The 18875-nt window shown below is 37.1% G+C and overlaps 1 protein-coding gene across 7 annotated transcripts in view; it reads left to right on the top strand.

The window, feature by feature from the left end:
* The window catches only part of ARID4B (AT-rich interaction domain 4B), a 126606-nt gene that overhangs the window by 31617 nt on the left and 76114 nt on the right, over positions 1 to 18875 (top strand). For all 7 annotated transcript variants that reach the window (XM_004271545.4, XM_033431263.2, XM_033431262.2 and 4 more), the window contains exon 3: positions 16104 to 16214. In XM_004271545.4, the coding sequence (XP_004271593.1) occupies positions 16104 to 16214 (111 nt within the window). The remainder of the gene's footprint in view (positions 1 to 16103; positions 16215 to 18875) is intronic.

The raw sequence follows: 18875 nt of genomic DNA, 5'->3' as shown, positions 1-18875 counted from the left end.
AGGAAAGTTTTAAAGACCATTTTGGTGCCTGAAAATTATTCCATTATTGATAATATTGATACCTAACACGATTAGTAATACATTACTTTCTCTTCAATTGTCTCTCTCTAATATTTTTAGCATTTCTCCTTGGTCTTTTAAATGGTATAAAGAATAGATTTTTGTTAGATATTACCCAGCCTCTCTAGAGTTGCTGACCACTGAGTTAAATAATAACTGCTGCTCACCTGGCGGCATGCTGTGTGGAGTTGCCTTGGTGAGAAGTAGTATGATGGCAAGTCATCCCTTCAATCTGTAGAGTCTGTGACTTTTTATTTTGGGCTCACGTTTGAAACCACTTTGTTTTTTTCTGTTTTTATGTCTTAACGTATAAACCAACAACTAGAAGTTACTCAGGGCTTTTTGTAACTTAGTTTGAACTTTGAGAGGTCATAACTGCCTTCCTTGAGGTGCTTTCCCAATATTCTTGAAGTAAATTTTGTGTTTGCCGAAGAGCGTGATTTTAGTGGTCATCCTTCATTTGGCCACAGCATACCACTTTCCCTTAATGGACTGTCAGTATAAATGCCCTGCCTTTCACTGGCCAAGGACTGAGCATGTAATTCAAGTTACACTTACTAGATATGTTAAAAAGAATAAGAAAATGGAAATTAAATAATGTTAAAATCTTTTATTTTATTAATGGATCAAGTAAGAATAGTATAAATGTCAGATTTGGTGGGCTTGTCGGTGTTTTTAACCCTTTTATGTGACTGTCAAAGAATTCATGTTTGAAGTAAGAGAGTGTGTCAGGAGTCCTCAAGGCCCACCCCCCAGGTTTGGTAATTGGCCGAGAGAACTCACAGGACTCGGTGTATAGTTGCACTTAGGCTGTGCCTTTTTACAACAAAAAGGATACCAAGCGTAATCAGCAAAAGGAAAAGATGCTTGGGGTGAAGTCTTGGGGAAACCAGGTGCAAACTTCCAGAGTCTTTGCTCAGTAGTCACACGGGTCGTGCTTAATTCTTCTAGAAATGAATTGTGACAACACTTCGCAACTGTTGCCAACAGGCAAGCTTGTTAGAGACACAGCACCCAGGGTTTTTACTGGGGGCTAGTCACATAGAAGCCCCACAACGGGCACATACCCAAATTCTCAACTCTGGGAATCAAAGCGGATGTTCAGCATAAACTGTATTATTTGTATATACAGTTTAGGCGCAGTGAGCCACTCTTATCAATTAATTGTGGGAACCCTCCTGAAATTCAAGTTCCCATAACTTCCCAGATGCCATCCAAGGGCCAACCTTGCAAGTAGGCCAAAAATAGCAGTCAGGCCTGCTGTGTTAATAACTCTTTTCTGTAGAGAAGTTTTAGCTTTCACTTTTCTTAGTTTTTACTTTTTGCATTGATAGTTTAATCTCAGATTCTGATTTCTTTGCTAGAACCTTCTTAAGCCAATTTTCTATATTACATTATTTTTACTTATTTATTTATTTTTATTTTTAAATATTTTGGCTGCACGACACGGCATATACAATCTTAGTTCCCTGACAAGGATCGAACCCGCACCCCCTGCATTGGAAGTGTGGAGTCTTAACCTCTGGACCACCAGGGAAGTCCCAATATTATATTATATTATTTTAAATGAGTCTGCTTTCATTGCATTATTTCATTCTGTGTGTATGTTATCTATTTTTTTCATAATCACCATTCTGTCATCTCTCAAGTCTTTAAATGGTAGCCATAATTCCCCAAATTGCTTTTACTTTGGCTGTTCCTACCATAATACCCCATACTATATTGGTTAGGAAACCAAGCAGAGAGTCTGTTAGTTGCTGAATATATCTGTTACAGGTTCCTAGAGAAGTAACCTCTAGGTCATTGGTTTTCAAACTGTGGGGTGCATCACAGTTCTCTGGAAGACTTGTTAAAACACAGATTGCTGATTCCCTCCCCCAGAGTTTATAATTCAGGATGCCTGGAGTGGGGCCTGAGAATTTGAATTTCTAACAAGTTCCCAGGTGACGTTGATGCCGTTGTTCCTGGGGACACACTTTAAAAACCTCTTCTCTAGTTTATAATATAATCCACAAATTCATGTAAACAAGCATAATGTAATCTGTAGAATTTACATGTGTGAGCATACCTAACACAATATGCTGAAAGTGAGTGAACAGGTGATGGCACTATTGTCAACTCCTGTGTGTTGTGCACCTGCTACTTTTCCCTTAGGATGTTCATAGGACACAAGCTCATGTATATCAACATAAGAAATGGTATTAGAAAAGCCTACTTTATTATTTTTTTAAATTAATTAAATTTGTTTTTGTCTGTGTTGGGTCTTTGTTGCTGCACACGGGCTTTCTCTAGTTATGGCGAGCGGGGGCTACTCTTCGTTGCAGTGCGCGGACTTCTCATTGCGGTGGCTTCTCGTTGCGGAGCACGGGCTCTAAGCATTCAGGCTTCTGTAGTTGTGGCACGTGGGCTCAGTAGTTGTGGCTCGCAGGCTCCAGAGCACAGGCTCAGTAGTTGTGGCGCACGGGCTTAGTTGCTCCGTGGCATGTGGGATCTTCCCAAACCAGGGCTCGAACCCATGTCCCCTGCACTGGCAGGCGGATTCTTAACCACTGCGCCACCAGGGAAGTCCATCTTTTTAAGGGAAATAAAAGACTTCTTATGTTTTGTGTGCTCAGTGAATCTTCCCCACACCACTTGGAATTTATCATGTCACTGGGATGATCACAGTCCAGTGGATTCTCTCTTTAATATTTTTTTGGGGAAAATGGATTAGCAAGGGAGATGCTAGAATTTAAGGTCTTTATTGGCTTTTCTTTCCAGCTGGGACTGCTTTATGGAAGGGAATGCCATTGAAATATGTTTCATGACTTCAGTGGAGTCAAAGAATCATAAGTTGGCAGAGTTTATAGCTGGTGGCAAGGTGGGCATGGTCATCATAAAAGATGGCAAGGCGGGTTTGATAATGAAATTCTGAGAATGTTCTGATCTACCTGGGATCCCTAGGTTGATAAGCAACCTAGTAACTCGCTTGGTATAGATTTTTTAAAAATCCAGGTTTAATAATGAAAATCTGATATAAGCTATCCTGTTATATATATCCTTGAGATTGAGTCTATTGAAAGAAGGCAAGAGCCTCAGAGCCCATTGAAAAAAGGCAAGATCGAGTACGCTGGAGGGCCTGTTGTATATATCCCTGTATGTAGTGTGACCCCCTCCTACCTGCCTTCACTAATGATACCTTGTGTTCATTTACTTTAAATAGCTGTGCTGTGGGGAAGGGGAAATACTCAGTTCTTAAAATGTGGGAGGAACTATTGGATATTGGCTCTAGTGTAATGATAACTTCTGGTGACCCGGAAGACTACCAGTGTGATCTAGTAGTAAGACTAGGTGCATGTGGAGAGGCAGGAGATAGAGTTTTGACCTAAGTATATATCTCTACAGCTATTTCTCTACACCTAGAGAAAATTGTTTCTTAGGTGCTAAGTGAATAGATATCCTCAGCAGCTAACAGAATCTCCATTTAGCGTGATAGAGTATGGCAGAAGTAGCCAACCAAGTAAAGCCATTTGATGCCGCCGTTAAAAACTTGAAAGATGCTGGGATGATGATCAGGAGAAAGACCCAAAACAAAACAAAACAAATCCCTAAAATATTCACACATTAAATATAAGGTATTTTAAAAGTCTCACTTATGTTAATATCATTGTTTATCTTGTGTTGTAGACTAATAACCTGTAATAAAAGAATTCTTTTGATGAGATGTATTGGAAAGTTCTTTCCAGTTTTAGTGATACTTATGATACAAATTGAGACTCCATAGGAGGCAAGGACCATATATTATTATGATTTCATTCTTTAAATTTACTGTTTTCCTAGAGCAGTTTCAAGTATCTAACTTTGTATTATAATGAAATATATATACTATGGTTAACAAGAACTTAGATAAATTATTCAATAAGTATTCAGTTCAGTAAGAAAAGAATAGTTAGTAGATTAATAGACTAGGAGTTAATTTTTTCATATTGCGATCTTTAAGAATTGTGGATCAAATTAGTTTTGTAGTGTCTGAGATTTTAATTATAAAGGCTTTGGCAACTCTCCAGCCCCGATCCAAATCATGCTAGCTGGAATATACAGTATTAAATGTGTCCAATTAAGTGTTCTCAGTGTCACAGACCTTGAAGAATTACTTTAAAAAAAATTCTTTTTGACAATATGGCTGAACTTGGAGGGCATTATGCTCAGATAAACCAGACAAAGACAAATACTGCATATTATCACTTATAAATGGAATATTAAAAAGCAAGTAAGTGAATAAATACATAGATTAATTTGAATTTCTTGGGGGAAAGTTCTTTTATCTTTAAACATTGATTTGGTTTTGTTTGCTCATTTTCTTCAACTAGATAATGACTTTTTGAAGACAGGAAAACTATTTTGTTTTTTTGTATGTTCTGGGCACCTAGCCACTTTTGATTTGGTTTGATTGATTGATTCATTCGTTCATTCATTCACTTAGTATTTTATTGAGCAGTTATTATTCCTGCTTTTTTTTTTCTTTTGGGCTGTGCCTCCAGGCTTGCGGGAACTTAGCTCCCCGACCAGGGATCAAACCGGGGCCCTGACAGTGAAAGCGCCCAGTCCTAACTGTTGGACTGCCAGGGAATTTCCTATTCCTGATTTCTTCCTGGTTAATGCTCTGTTTTTTTCTTCTAATTTGGTAAGATACTTCTAAGTTTTGAAAAATATGAGTGGAAAAAGGAGAAAAGTCTGTTGAAAACAGAAACTTTTTTAAGTATAAATATATTTTTAATAAGCTGATAAGAGTGTAGGGCCAGACCTATATAGTAAAGGCTTATAAGTTGATTTTTAAAAATTGAGAACCAGAGGTTGTTTTTTTACTGCTGTCTTCTGATGGTACTAATGCTGTAATAGTGACCTGATGACCTTAAATAGCTTTTTTAAAAACCTGGTTTTTCCATGGGAAGGGTAACCAAAATGTACAGAATAATGGTTTCCCATGTAGAAGAAGCAGGGTCAGTGGTGTTGGGAGTTTTACAGTTGGCAGTAATCTCAAGAATGCTTTATTATGATGTTTCTTTCACATCTTAAACATTCATTACAAATATTTCTGTATTAAATAATAAAGTTTGAATTGCCATAAGAAATCTGTTTTTTTACTTTGTAGGTCCATATTTCATTATTCCTTATTGATCTTCTAGGATTTTGTATATTGTGACAATTTAGATTAAAATTTTAAACTAGAATTGGTTTAATATTTGTATGAATAGGATCTAAGTCCTAAATATCCCAGGACATTGTGGATGTTCAGTAAATGTTTGTAGAATTGCAATTACATTTTATGTCTTCTTAGATACGATTCTGATGGGTTTTAATTAAGGCTCTTTTGGTTACAGGTAATAGAAACCGCCTCAGATTATTGAAAGCAGAAAAGAGAATTTACTTTATGGATACTGAATACCCATGAGCAGAAAGTCCAGTCAGGTTTGAGGAGAGATTTAAGTTTTGGAAAGCTAACAGGAACTAAGGCTAGCGATTCTCTCAGTCACTCAAAGGACACAGTCTCGCATGTGTCCCCTTTTTTCTCTGCATGTCTGTTCTGTTCTTTTTATTGCTCTTCCTCTCTCTCGTTATAGACCGGTTTTCTCTCCTTCTTACTACGCATGCCAGAAAATGGCTAACAGGCTGTATCACCTTGCTCTACTAACAATTTGATTAGCATTTCAGCTTTGAAGTTTTAGGAGAAAGAACCGCTTTGGCACAGTTTGGATCACATAGATGGCTGGCGATCTGTATAGTCCACTTCTTGTCAGCAAAGAGTATTGCCGGAACATAGCTCTTTGTTAAGAGAAATAATCTAGTAGTGGGTGCTTGTCACAACTTATTCTTTATGAAACTATGTGGACTTTCTTTCACTGTAAAAATTTGGTCATCTGAGAAGTTATAAAGCGCATTTTAGATTTATCAGCATATGACATTTTATGTATAACAAGGTCACAACTTTATTATATGTTTATATTATATATTTATGATATATATAAATACATATTGTATGTTTATTATATTACTGTTATCAACCCCACTTTACAAATGTGAAGCTAGGCTCAGAGAAGTTAAAGACCATGTCCCAAAGGTCACCTAGCTAGTACATTACAGACGTGGCGTTTGAACCCAGATACTCTGATTCTAGAGCTCATGCTTTTGAATTCTCAATATATAAGATGCCTCCCAATATAAGGTGTTTTTGAAATATAAATAATTTTTACCTTAAGAGAAATCTCATCTAGCAGGGCTTAACTAATGCCTGACTTTTTTGGTTCAATAAGTGATTCCTGAATTCCTCCTATATGTAGGTGCAATTCTAAGACCAGGACATCCAAAGATAAATAAGATGCTATTTCTGCCTTAAGTTGCTCAATCCAGGAGAGAAGACAGATACAAATCACTGAAATGCAGTGTGAAACTTTCACCTTTACAGAATGATTGTATCCATTTGGGACAGGCAAAGCCAGTATATAGCATGGCAATGAGTATTGTAGCATTGGTTACCAAAGGGGTTAATACATGAGGGCTCTGAAATTATAGTGAATTCTGTGACTTAGAATATTTACTACCTACATACTCCATGGGTCAATTTCTTTTGGTCACTAGACAAAGAATGGATAGAGTTTCAAACGATTGGAGGTTACTGTTTCCTTTTGATGGCTTCTTTCAAGGTCATTTTCTTTTTTTTTCTTTTTGGCGGCACGGCTTGTGAAAGCATGGAGCCCCAACCACTGGACTGCTAGGGAATTCCCAAGGTCATATTCTTGAGCATATAAAACTGAACAAAAGCTTGGTTGGTGGCCCACACAGCCATCAAGTGGGAAAATAGCCATAGCTACATTAGTGGTATAAGGGGTCCAGATCTCTGTGTGAGGCCTAGTCCTCTGGCCACAGGAGGAAATATACATAGGTGGAGTCCTGTGAGCTACAGAGTGATTGGTGGTGCAGAGCTGTGTCTTGCTCATGGGCGATAGAGCAGGAGCAGAGTCTGAGCAGATTGTGGAACAGGACTTTGATGTTTTCTTGGGTGTTGGTCTGTCGTTTCCCAGCTGCTTGAAAGAAATGGAGAAAATCAGTATGAGGTTGAACCGAATATAAAATTGCCAATATTTGACCTTTTTTTGATTTATGAAAAATAGCAATTTCATGTGGTTTAATCTAATGTTTGCCGAGCGTTTACTCAGGACCTGTCAGTCTCCTAAAGATTCTAAATATGCTACCTAATTTAATTTAAAACTTGCAAGCATCCTGCAAGATTGGTCTACAGAGAAGAAGCCAAAAACCAAACTGGTGGGGTGGCATACCCAAAGACAGATAGTTATTAAGTACATGAATTGCAGTCTCTCTGGTTCTGAAGCCAGAGATTGTGCAGATTTGTACATTGAGTAGTTCAAGTAGACAGCAACCATTCTGAAATCATGTAAAAAATAGGAGATGGCTTGTATCCGGAGAGCCAGTGAACCAAGATGCAAACCGCAAGTCCACATGGCCAGATATAAATCATAACAATGCCAGTTTATGGTTTTTCTTTGTGCTTCTGATTTTTGAACTGGCTGCACCACTAATTTCCAGATTATTAAAGTTTAAATATTATAAATAAGCAAGGTATGTTCTGAGAACGATGTTACGCTAATGCAGATTCATTTGAATAAGTTTTTTTTTTTAATTTTATTTATTTATTTAATTTTGGCTGTGTTGGGTCTTTGTCGCTGCACGTGGGTTTTCTCTAGTTGTGGCGAGCGGGGGGTACTCTTCATTGCAGTGCGCGGGCTTCTCATTGCAGTGGCTTCTCTTGTTGCGGAGCATGGGCTCTAGGCGTGCGGGCTTCAGTAGTTATGGTGCACAGGCTTCAGTAGTTGTGGCACACGGGCTTAGTTGCTCCGTGGCATGCGGGATCTTCCCGGGTCGAACCCGGGTCCACTGCATTGGCAGGCAGGTTCTTAACCACTGCGCCACCAGGGAAGTCCCTTGAATAAGGTTTTCTGATCTCACTAGCAAGATTACAAATAAGTTTAACCTCTTCTGAGGGCAAAATAAATTGGCTACCTTTGTGTTAAAAGTGCCTTTGCTTTTTTGGCACATAGAATAATGTTTTAAATACAGGAGGCACTTAATAAATGTCTTTCCCAATATAATTCTCTCTTACCTTTTTGCTGATGATGAACATTCTAGTTAAAATGTCTTTTGTGAGTTATTTAAGTTTCCAGGAATATGCAGACACTCCTCTGTGAATATGTAGGTATCTCTCTGGTTAATAGATGTGGGTCTAAAATTTACTTATAAATAATTTGTAGTTCCATCCCCCAAAGTGACTTAAATTTTAGGAAGAAAACTAAGAAATATATGTACCATCCAGAGAAGATTTTTGTGTTTGGGGGAAAGGGTTGATTTCTTTTTTTTTTTAATATGCAAGAACTTTTATAATCCAGTTTAAAAAAAAATTAGTAACTCAGACAGGTAAAGAACATAAATGAGCAATTCATAGGAAAAATATGCACATGCCCAATAAATATACACTATTTAAAAATTATTTTCATGTAATTTCAAATTTACAGTACAAAGAATTCATATAATCTATGTATGTATACAGATATATGTATCCGTTCGTATTATCTTCAGACTTTTTGAGAGCAAGCTGAAGACATGATGTCCTGTCATCCCTAAATACTCCGGGATGTAATCCCCAACAAAAAAGGACACTATTCTACCTATTCTGCATTCACCCGTCTAAATCAGGAAATCGGCATTGGTATGATACTACCATCCTATTCTCAGGCCCTTTTTAAATTTCACCAACTCTCCTAATGTCTCTTTTTCATTTCTGACCTATGCTCAATCCAGGAATACACGTTGCATTTGATTATCACGTCTCTTCAGACTGCTTCAGTTTGAAACTCCCAGTTTTCCCTGTATTTCATGTCCTTTAGAGTTTTAAGAAATACACACCTTAAATTCCGTAGATCTAATTTTTCTCATTGTCAAAGTTATTCTTGCCAGGTATACCACAAAAACGATGTGCTTTTGTCCTCAGTGCATCACGTCATTCCACCACTGATAATTGAATAGTATTCCAGGAATATGCCAGTATCCTGTTCTTCATCAAACCTTCACTCATCAGTTTAGGATCTGTTGAGAACTCTGTGAAATCAGTCACCTTCATGATGGTTGCCGAAAGATGATTCTCTGTTTCCATCATTCCTACTATATTTATTAACATTTTACTGTAAGGAAGAGCTTTCTTCCTTCTGCATTTATTTATTTATTCATCATTCATTCATGTGTTTGTCAATATGGACTCAGGGATGCGAGTTTTACTGAATGGGTTATAATTTATTATATAAATTATATAATTTATTATATAAATTACAGTAGAATACACACATCTTGAGTTATTCAGTTTTGACATACACATACATCCCTAACAGGATAACAGGACAACCAATCTTTTTTTTGGTGCTCAAACTTTCCCCCCGTTTGGCCAGTAGTAGCCCTTCAGGGTGACTCCTGTGTCCCTTTGAAGTGTCTGCATTATTTTTTGAGCATTTCTTTACTTTCTGGCACAAGATATTTTACATCTTCTTGTACTTTCCCTGCCCAACTTTGAAATTAACCATTTCTCCAAGGATTCCTGGTTCCTTTTAATGTAGGATGGGTTTTAGAAATCAGGATATACGCCATTGATACGCTTTTTGTTTTTTTTTGTTTTTCAACTTCTGACATTTTCATTTAACACATTGATTCTGTTTCCATGTCAGAGGAATGAAATGCCGCCAGGGAAGTGGTAGAGTGGCTCTTGTTTCCCACTTGGGGAGCCTGAAAATCAAAAAAGTGGGAGTAGTCAGAGTTGAGCTGTCAGTTGTTCTTAGTGGACAGAGTTAGGAAAATATATGGATGTATATATGCACACACACAAACACACAAATATATATGCATATACACATATACATCTATAACTATGTGTTCATTTTTCTGTGTGTGTATATATAGTACATATGTATATATATAATATCTACGTTATATATATGTAATACAACCATGAATTCATATTTCTAATTCCATTCCAATACCTTAGACTTCTTTTTAGCCTTGCCCCTTCCTTTTAAATTTCTTTGTCAGTGAGAAAAATGGCCCCAACTATCCTCAGTATATTTACTTACTTGATCATTCAGTTTACTTACTTGGCCACTGTAACAGATCTTCCAACCCTGCTGCTCATTTCCTCTGTCCCTGCTTAGCTCCCAGAATGTTCTCAGCCACAGAGCCTGCCTGTGCTTCCATGTGGCTCCCCCAGCCTCCTCCTTGCCACCTTGGATACTCAGCATCTGTCCCTTACCTCCTGTCCCCAGTACTGACCCCTCACTACCCCATGTCCTTAAAGCGACATGAAAAGGTGGAGAGGGAATGCTCCAGAGAAGATTTTAAAGTTAGATTGCACAGTTTTCTTTATTTCCTCAATGTACTCGTTTTTTGGTATGTCCTAAAAAATTATGTATTTTAGTTTTAAGCTTAGTTTTAAAATGACGTACCCTTATAGATGCGTTTTTCGTTCATTCATCTATTGGAATTATCCACATTATTGTTTTAATGCCTCCTTGGGATTGTCATAAACAGAAAGATTGTTTTCATAGATGTATTGTCACACTGTGTGTTTAAATACATTTATTTAGTGAGGATTTTAGTATCAGATTTAATATCTTGCGTTCTGATTCTCTTGGCTGCATTGGTACTGCCTTAGTAACCAATTTGAATGCTTACTGTTTTTAAAAACCTACCTCAATAAAATGTCAGTGTCAACATTAGCCGTTTGGAGCACTGATTCAACTGTTATCTTTCTGACACTTGTATATTTGGGTACTTACATATTTCCATGGCATTTTGGCTTCTTGAAGGATTATTATCCACCAATATCTAATTTAAAAATTGCTTATGCTTTTAGTGTTTCCATGGAATTCAATGGTTTTTAGGTGCCAGTTAGGACATTTGGTAGATTGACTAGAAAAATAAATGTTTAAGCAATGCTAGGATAAGTATGAGGTAATTGTTGCCTTGACAACTGGAAAACTGTTACGTTTGCTAAACAAAGGGATGGTAATATAGTAGTTTAATTTCTTTTTTGGCATGGAGGTGCTATATAAAAACATTTTATTTTAGCCTCTGAGATGGTCTGTATTTTTGACCAAAATCAGAAAAGCAGAACAAAAAGAGAAGGTAAGAGTTTTGTTTTTTTTTTTTTTCCCCTGGTGATATACATGTACATACACCTAACAGGGTTGGTGTTGGTCAAAGGAATCTTGGTAAACCTGCTGGCATGATTCTTTGTATATCTCTGCATTGGATCAAAGTACAGTAGCCTCAGAATAGGTGTGTATAGTCTTGATTTTGTCTTGCTGCCACACTAAAAGACTGTGATAGACTTTATGGAGCATCCCCACAAACACTTTACCTCTCTTGCTACTAGAATTCAACTTGATTACTTTATTTCTGAATTGAATAGGGGGATAATATTTTAAACACCCCTCCCCCCATATACACAATTATACTGGCATCTGTTCTGTTTATGTGGGATCTCTTTGGTGTAGGACTCAAATTTTTTTTTTTTTTTTTTTTTGCGGTACGCGGGCCTCTCACTGTTGTGGCCTCTCCCGTTGCGGAGCACAGGCTCCGGACGCGCAGGCTCAGCGGCCATGGCTCACGGGCCCAGCCGCTATGCGGCATGTGGGATCTTCCTGGACGGGGGCACGAACCCGTGTCCCCTGCATCGGCAGGCGGACTTTCAACCACTGCACCACCAGGGAAGCCCTCAAATTTTTTTTGAAGTCACAATTATACCCCAGATTTTTGAGTAATAACAACAGCCTTTATTTGGTATTGTATGCTGGGGTCTGTTCTAATAAGCACTTTACATGTAGCAGGCATTTCAGTCTTCATCCCTGTGAGATAGTCACTATTTATTATATCTAGAGGCAAGGTCATCTGGCTACTAAGTGGTAGATTTGAACCTAAGCATCTGATTCAAGAGCCTGTGCTCTTAATTACTGTATTATACTGACTCATTAGTATAGTCATTCCAAGTGCAATGGAGAATATAGACAAGTATTAATACGAACGTTCAAAATAACCCATAATCCCAGTCACTACAGATTATAATACTTTGAGTATTATAATTGAGTTGTTAACTGTGGGAGTCACATTATGAGTATATAGGGGAGTTACTGTACAGTTCTGTCTTCTTTTTTATAAGTTTGAAATGGTCCTTAGTATACATTTTAGAAAGCAAAGGCTACATGCCAATTGTAAAAAACAAAAAAGGAACTTTTTTTTTAAGAAAAGAAACAGGAAGACATACTTTGGATAAAATGTTTTTATATACATACCCCTCCTTTCCACTCCCTTTCTCATAAGTTAATCCCGCTTTAACAGTTGTTTTTATCTTTAATATGTATGTTTTTTCTATATGTATAGTATAACGTATTTTTATTTCTGCATTTCTAGAAGTAGAAAAAGTATAATACTTTAAAGACATATACATAGTACCAATCATCCTGTATTATGTTCTCATTAGATTTAATGCTAAAAAATATTGTATTCTGAGGAGTATTGACATTAGTTGAAAAAGTGAGAACAGTGGTTTAACTTTCTCTTTACACTGACTTATGGTGAGCAATCATTTAAAATGAGGTTTTGCCTTTCCCATTTTAAAAAGGAAAAAAGGAGGAGGTGCCAAATCTGAATTTACATTGGTTTAATGACTTGTTTGCCCAACTCAGTGTTTCATAATAGTAATTGTGAATAGTTAAATACTTCTGGCATCATAACTGAATACTTTCTAATACTGGCCCCATTTTCCTGTAGTGGAAACTGAAGTTTAGGGAGGTTCAGTAGCCTATAAAGACTCATGTAGTTAGCATAGGAATAGAGCTGGGATTAGGACCTTGTCTTTTGCTTTCAAAAACTGTGCCATATTAGTCTCACATTACACTAATGATAGAGTGATAATTTATGGTCTGCTAAAATTACATACACAAATATGACCATGTAGGTTGTGAGTTTCATTTGTTTTTTCTGTAGAAATTCATACTTTGGTTAGCGTAGTTTCACTTCTAGACAATTACGTGTCTCAGAGTATCCTATTCTGACCATCTTTGTAATAACCTTAGTCCTTTAACATAGGCATGTTAAACAAATGTATACAGAATTCAGATTATTTTATTCATCTAATGATGAGAAATTAGGGACAGAAAAGTAACTTACCTAAGATGATACAAAAAAAAAAATACAGGCAGAAATTAAGATCAGAACATAGACCTTTGCTTTTCCTATGCTCTTTTAGAGAAATTAACCCTGCTCTAACAATGTATTTAGCAGGTTTTTGTTAGACTTTGGCTTCCCTTTGCAAGTATTTTTGTAACAGACATTTTCTTTATATACCTTGCTGATTCCTCTTCATGTGTTCTAGCTTGAAGGAAGGAAAATATTACCCTTCAAAAATAATAATTTGCCCTCATGATATTTGAGCTAATTATTACTCTTTTCTGTCAACATGGATTTTCATGTTAGTAAGGATGTAGAATGGGCTTAGTTTTGGGGGAAAAGTTCCCTTTCTCAAATTCAAGATGAATAAGTCTGTTCATTAAGCATGTTTATAGTTTGCTGGGGTTGGAATGTTGCCAGTGTTTGATATTGAATATTAATGAAAAGAATACATAAATGGGTTTCTGTATACTAGTAGTCTAAATATATTACTATCCTATTCCCCCCGCCCCTTTTTGGTTCAAAATTCTCTATAATAAAAGTACCTAAAAAGCTTATCACTTCTTAAATATTTATTTGTTCCTGAGTAGGCACAAACATGCACTTTTAGATGATCTCTTTTTCTCTTCTACATTTCAGAATTTCTTGTTCTACATTTCAGAATTTTACTGGCTAATAAGGCAGGAAGTGTTAATGGGAGAGGTTGCAAGTTGTGGAGAGTAATGAACCTTATGGTCATGAAGAGTGCCCCTCCATTTGGGCTTGTCTAGCAGTAACACACAATACCAATTGAACCACAGAGTGGATTGATATCTTTTGGAAATTTTCCTAAAATTTCTGGGTGAAGTGCTGTGAGTTCCTTTCATATTCTTGCTAAAATAAAGCCACTAGCTTGTCTGGAACTTATTCAAAATTTTGACTGGGAAGATGATATTTTAAGAGGGCTAATTTGTAAAGTAGAAATGCATTTATTAACTTTAGGTGCAAGAGCAGTACAAAGTTATCAAATCATAGTTATATCAACAGATTTTAAAAGTAATAATGCAGAAATGATTATCCTTCTATGAGGTTACACTTCTGTTATGGCATAAATAAATTGAAATATAGGCATTTTCCTAAGTAGATTTAAGAAATCATATACTTGATATGTTTTGAGGGTTTTTTTTTTTAATACTGTTCATGAAATACATAGAATGTGAGGCAAATGTCCATTAAGGAGGGTGACCTGATATTTCTAGTTGTAGCACCCTTGTTTTGGTTTATGATACCTCTCCACCTTTCAAAAAGTGATTAAAATTGTTTGACATATTTATGGTCACTTTTGTTATAGCATTAGAATTTTTTTTTGAGATAAATCTCTTCTAGGTGTATTAGCCACAACTATTAGGGATGAATTTATTTTAAGATCCAAATGAAATTGATATATTCATTATTTATTGCTGTATAACAGCATTTTTCCACCTTATGGTCTGTGGAATTTCTGCAGGATATTAATAGATGTTAATTTAAGAAACGTTCTTTGGGGGCTTCCCTGGTGGCACAGGGGTTAGGAGTCTGCCTGCTGATGCAGGGGACACGGGTTTGATCCCTGGTCCGGGAGGATTCCACATGCCACGGAGCAACTAAACCTGTGCGCCACAACTACTGAGCCTGTGCTCTAGAGCCTGCGAGCCACAACTGCTGAAGCCCACGCGCCTAGAGCCCGTGCTCCGCGACAGGAGAAGCCATCTCAATGAGAGGCCCGCGTACCATAGTGAAGAGTAGACCCCGCTCACGGCAACTAGAGAAAGCCTCTGTGCAGCGACGAAGACCCAATGCAGCCATAAATAAATAAATAAAATAAAATCTATTTAAAAGTTTTAAAAAATAAAAAAGTTTCTTTGGACAAATAGATTGGGAAATGATGAGGCAGAGTAGGAATTCATTCAATGAACTGATTTTCCCAAACTCCCAACTCTTTTTCTTTCTGGTGGAGCATCTTGGAATATTAGTATTTCTTGTAAAACACGTTGGGAAAAGTTACTTACATAATCTTTCTTTGGCTATAGAATTGATTAATATAAGTAGAACTCCTTAGAAATATAGATCCTGTGCAGAAAAGTACCTGATTATAAAAAGAGCAGCTAGATTAGGACTATTAAAAATTAAATCACAAGTGAGGAAACTTAAAATAATATTTATTGTAGACAGGAAGTGAACAGTGAACTCATGCCAAAGCAGTTGAGACATTTTGGCTGAGTTTTTACTTCAGATTTTTCAGACTGGATTTCTTCATGTAGTTTTCACCAGTAGTTTGAATGCATGTGGGTTTCCCCCACCCCTTTTATGCTGTTCTACCTTAGCATTGTCTAGATAGGGATATAACAAAGCTAATCTGAATTTGGGTGGCTGCCAAGATATAGCCTAAATATTAAAAGAAATTTTCTTAGACTGAGTTTTAAGGATCTGCCTTTTCTTTCAGTGGTCATTTAATAAAAAATTTTGAATGAATGGGTAGATGGAGGGGTGGATGGAATGATATACTTGGATCATATGTATTTTATAGAGAGAAAAAAGATGCCTTTATCTTTTATAGATGTACATTTTAGTACATTTAAATAGGCGTTATGATATGTATTTTACTTATTTTTAAGTTAGAGTATTGTATAGATTGTTTTTGTTAACAATACATTCATCTATTACAACTTTTATAGCTGTAACAGGATTAGATCTGCCATTCTGAGGTCTGATTTTGGGAAAGAACTAGAAAGTTTAAATCTAATTATATTTGTTTGCATTTTTAGGCCCTTGATGAACCTCCCTATTTGACAGTGGGCACTGATGTGAGTGCTAAATACAGAGGAGCCTTTTGTGAAGCCAAGATCAAGACAGCGAAAAGACTTGTCAAAGTCAAGGTACAGTATATGTAGATTTTCTAAATTATATGTTTAGTATTTGACGCTTAAACTTTTACTGGTAAGTATATTTAAGAAATTTTTTCTTCTGCAAGATGAGTTTTTAGTTTCTAGGAGTAATGATTGTAAAAATACCTGAAAACAAAGCATTACTTGTGATTTTATTCCAATTGGAATGAAGTTAGATGATCACAGTTGGTATTTTGAATGCCATTTCACTACAGACTTGGTATTGTTTGTATTGTTAGCCTTTCAGAGCTGGAAAGGACCTTAGAAGTCATGTAGTTTAATTCCTTAATTTTATTGTAAGAAAAATGAGGCTCAGTAAAGGGTTAGTGATTTCTCCAATGCCATTATGGCAAATTAGTGGCAGAATGGGAATTACCATAGTACATCAGTTTTAAGACTCGCCCCCCATTTTAACCATGAAATTGAGATGTGATTTATAATTGATGATGGTAGATCTAGTTGTTGCTTCCTTATCCTCTACTTTTCTTGAAAAATCTTCCTAATAACTGTTAATTATTTATTGAGTGGCAAACTGCAGGAGGGAAGGAGGATGGGGATATGAGAATAACCCGATCTCTATTTTCAAGGGGTTTATAATCCACATTAGCAGATACCCCGTAAAATACTGGTTTGAACATCATTGGTTAAACAGGCCGTAGAGATTTTGTACCTCAGGGGAGCGTGTCAGAGTCTTTTCTGGAGCTTCTTCCATGCTTGTATGCTTAGGTTCCTTCCTTATGCATGGATATGTTGAAAAAAGCTTCCTGGGTGATTCTAATTTACACTGCCAGTTAAGAACCATTGTGATAAGGCCTTTAAATTAACCATAAGCCTGTAGGATGCTGTTCTTAGCCCCCTACCCTGTCTTTTTTTTTTTTTTTTTTTTTTTTTTCCGGTACGCGGGCCCCTCACTGCTGTGGCCTCCCCCGTCGAGGAGCACAGGCTCCGGACGCGCAGGCTCCGGACGCGCAGGCTCAGCGGCCATGGCTCACAGGCCCAGCCGCTCCGCGACACGTGGGATCTTCCCAGATCGGGGCCCGAACCCATGCCTCCTGCATCGGCAGGCGGACTCTCAACCACTGCGCCACCAGGGAAGCCCTCCCACCCTGTCCTTAGTTTTCCCATGCTTGGTGCGCGTGAGCTCTTATAGTGGCCTTTCCTGTTCCTGACTTCATATAGCGGTGTTCCCTGAGCACTCATGTTTTGCCATTACTCTCTTAGAGATGAAGAGAAAGCTTTTTATCAGTTTTCTCACTCTTTCAGACAGAGCTACTGCTAGCACATGTAACACCTTAACATGAATTAGACAAAAATCTCTCCCTGCTGGTAGAGACCCTCCTTAGCAGAGCTTGGCCTACAGATAACACTTTTGTGCTGGTTAGAAACGGTGTTCCTTTGGGCAGGAGCAGTCTTACTCCAGGACCCATGCTTCACTGGATTTTAGCTGTGATTTATAATCTCAGCTGGGTGTCTCTGTAATGAATGAACCAGCAAAATGACACATAGCAGTCCTGCCATTTCTTGCTGTCATTGAAAGGAAGAAAACAGTCTATACTGCTTCTGCTGATGGCACAGAGTGCCAGCCAGTACCTTGTGCCTTGTGTCTTATAAGTAGTGGCTATCTAAAATTTGTTGTTAGTTTTTTGGGCTGCTCTAAAAATCTTTTTATAATTCAAAGCTAATGATTTTCTCAACAGATAAGGTAGTATATTTCTATATCAGTTTAATTAGTTTATGATTCAGAGTTAATACATTTTTCTGGGGAAGAAGAACAACACTCCTTCCCCATCAGTTTTCATTTATTGAGCATTTACTACATGCCAAGCACGGTATCAGGTATTGAAACTCTAATATTAAGACTTGGTCTCCATTCTTAAGTGGCTTACAGCCTAGTGAATGACACAGATATCTACACACATAATTTAAATAAAGCTTAGTAGTGTGTTGTGTGAGACAGAAATACCTGGGATGCTGTGAGTACAGGACATCTCCTTTCATAGCTGGTTTGTGACCCTGTTACCTAAATTGATTACCACACATATCAGATAAGACCACATTAATGGTTCAATCCCTGTAAGAACTCTTGCTTTGTATAAGAAAAACAACCTTTTCCATACTGAGTACTGGAAGCTGTTTTGTTTTTTACCAACTAATTAAATATTTAAACTCAATCCCTTTATTTTAACTTACCTCACATCTGGTTTCCCATTCTCTGATTTCTATACTGATACAGAGGGAGAGTACAGTAAAGTTCTGGATCTAGTTGGCCTGAGTTTGCATCTCAGGTCCACCATGGTACTAGTTCTGTGATCTTGGACCAGTTACTTACACTTTCTGTTCCTCAGTTTTCTTATCAACAAAATGGGAATAATCATACCTACCTAATATGGTTGTTGTGAAGATTAATATGTTTGATGCTTGAGCCTGATACTTGGCTGTCAGTAAGTGTTTTTTGCTACTGCTTATTACTAAGCGAGGCCTTCGCAAAATGGTAGAGTACCTAATAGCCTAAGATTGCCACCTCTTTTTTCCTCATTTGTAGGAAAAGAAATTATACAATTAAACTCACAACTAATAGTATTGAATAAAATATGATATGTAAATCATCAGGTAAATTAGTCTGGGAAGTTGTCTGTTAAATAAGAAATTTTT

The sequence above is a fragment of the Orcinus orca genome, chromosome 14, assembly GCF_937001465.1.
Source record: "Orcinus orca chromosome 14, mOrcOrc1.1, whole genome shotgun sequence".
Lineage (NCBI taxonomy): Eukaryota > Metazoa > Chordata > Mammalia > Artiodactyla > Delphinidae > Orcinus > Orcinus orca.
This window is presented reverse-complemented; position numbering and strand designations above follow the sequence as displayed.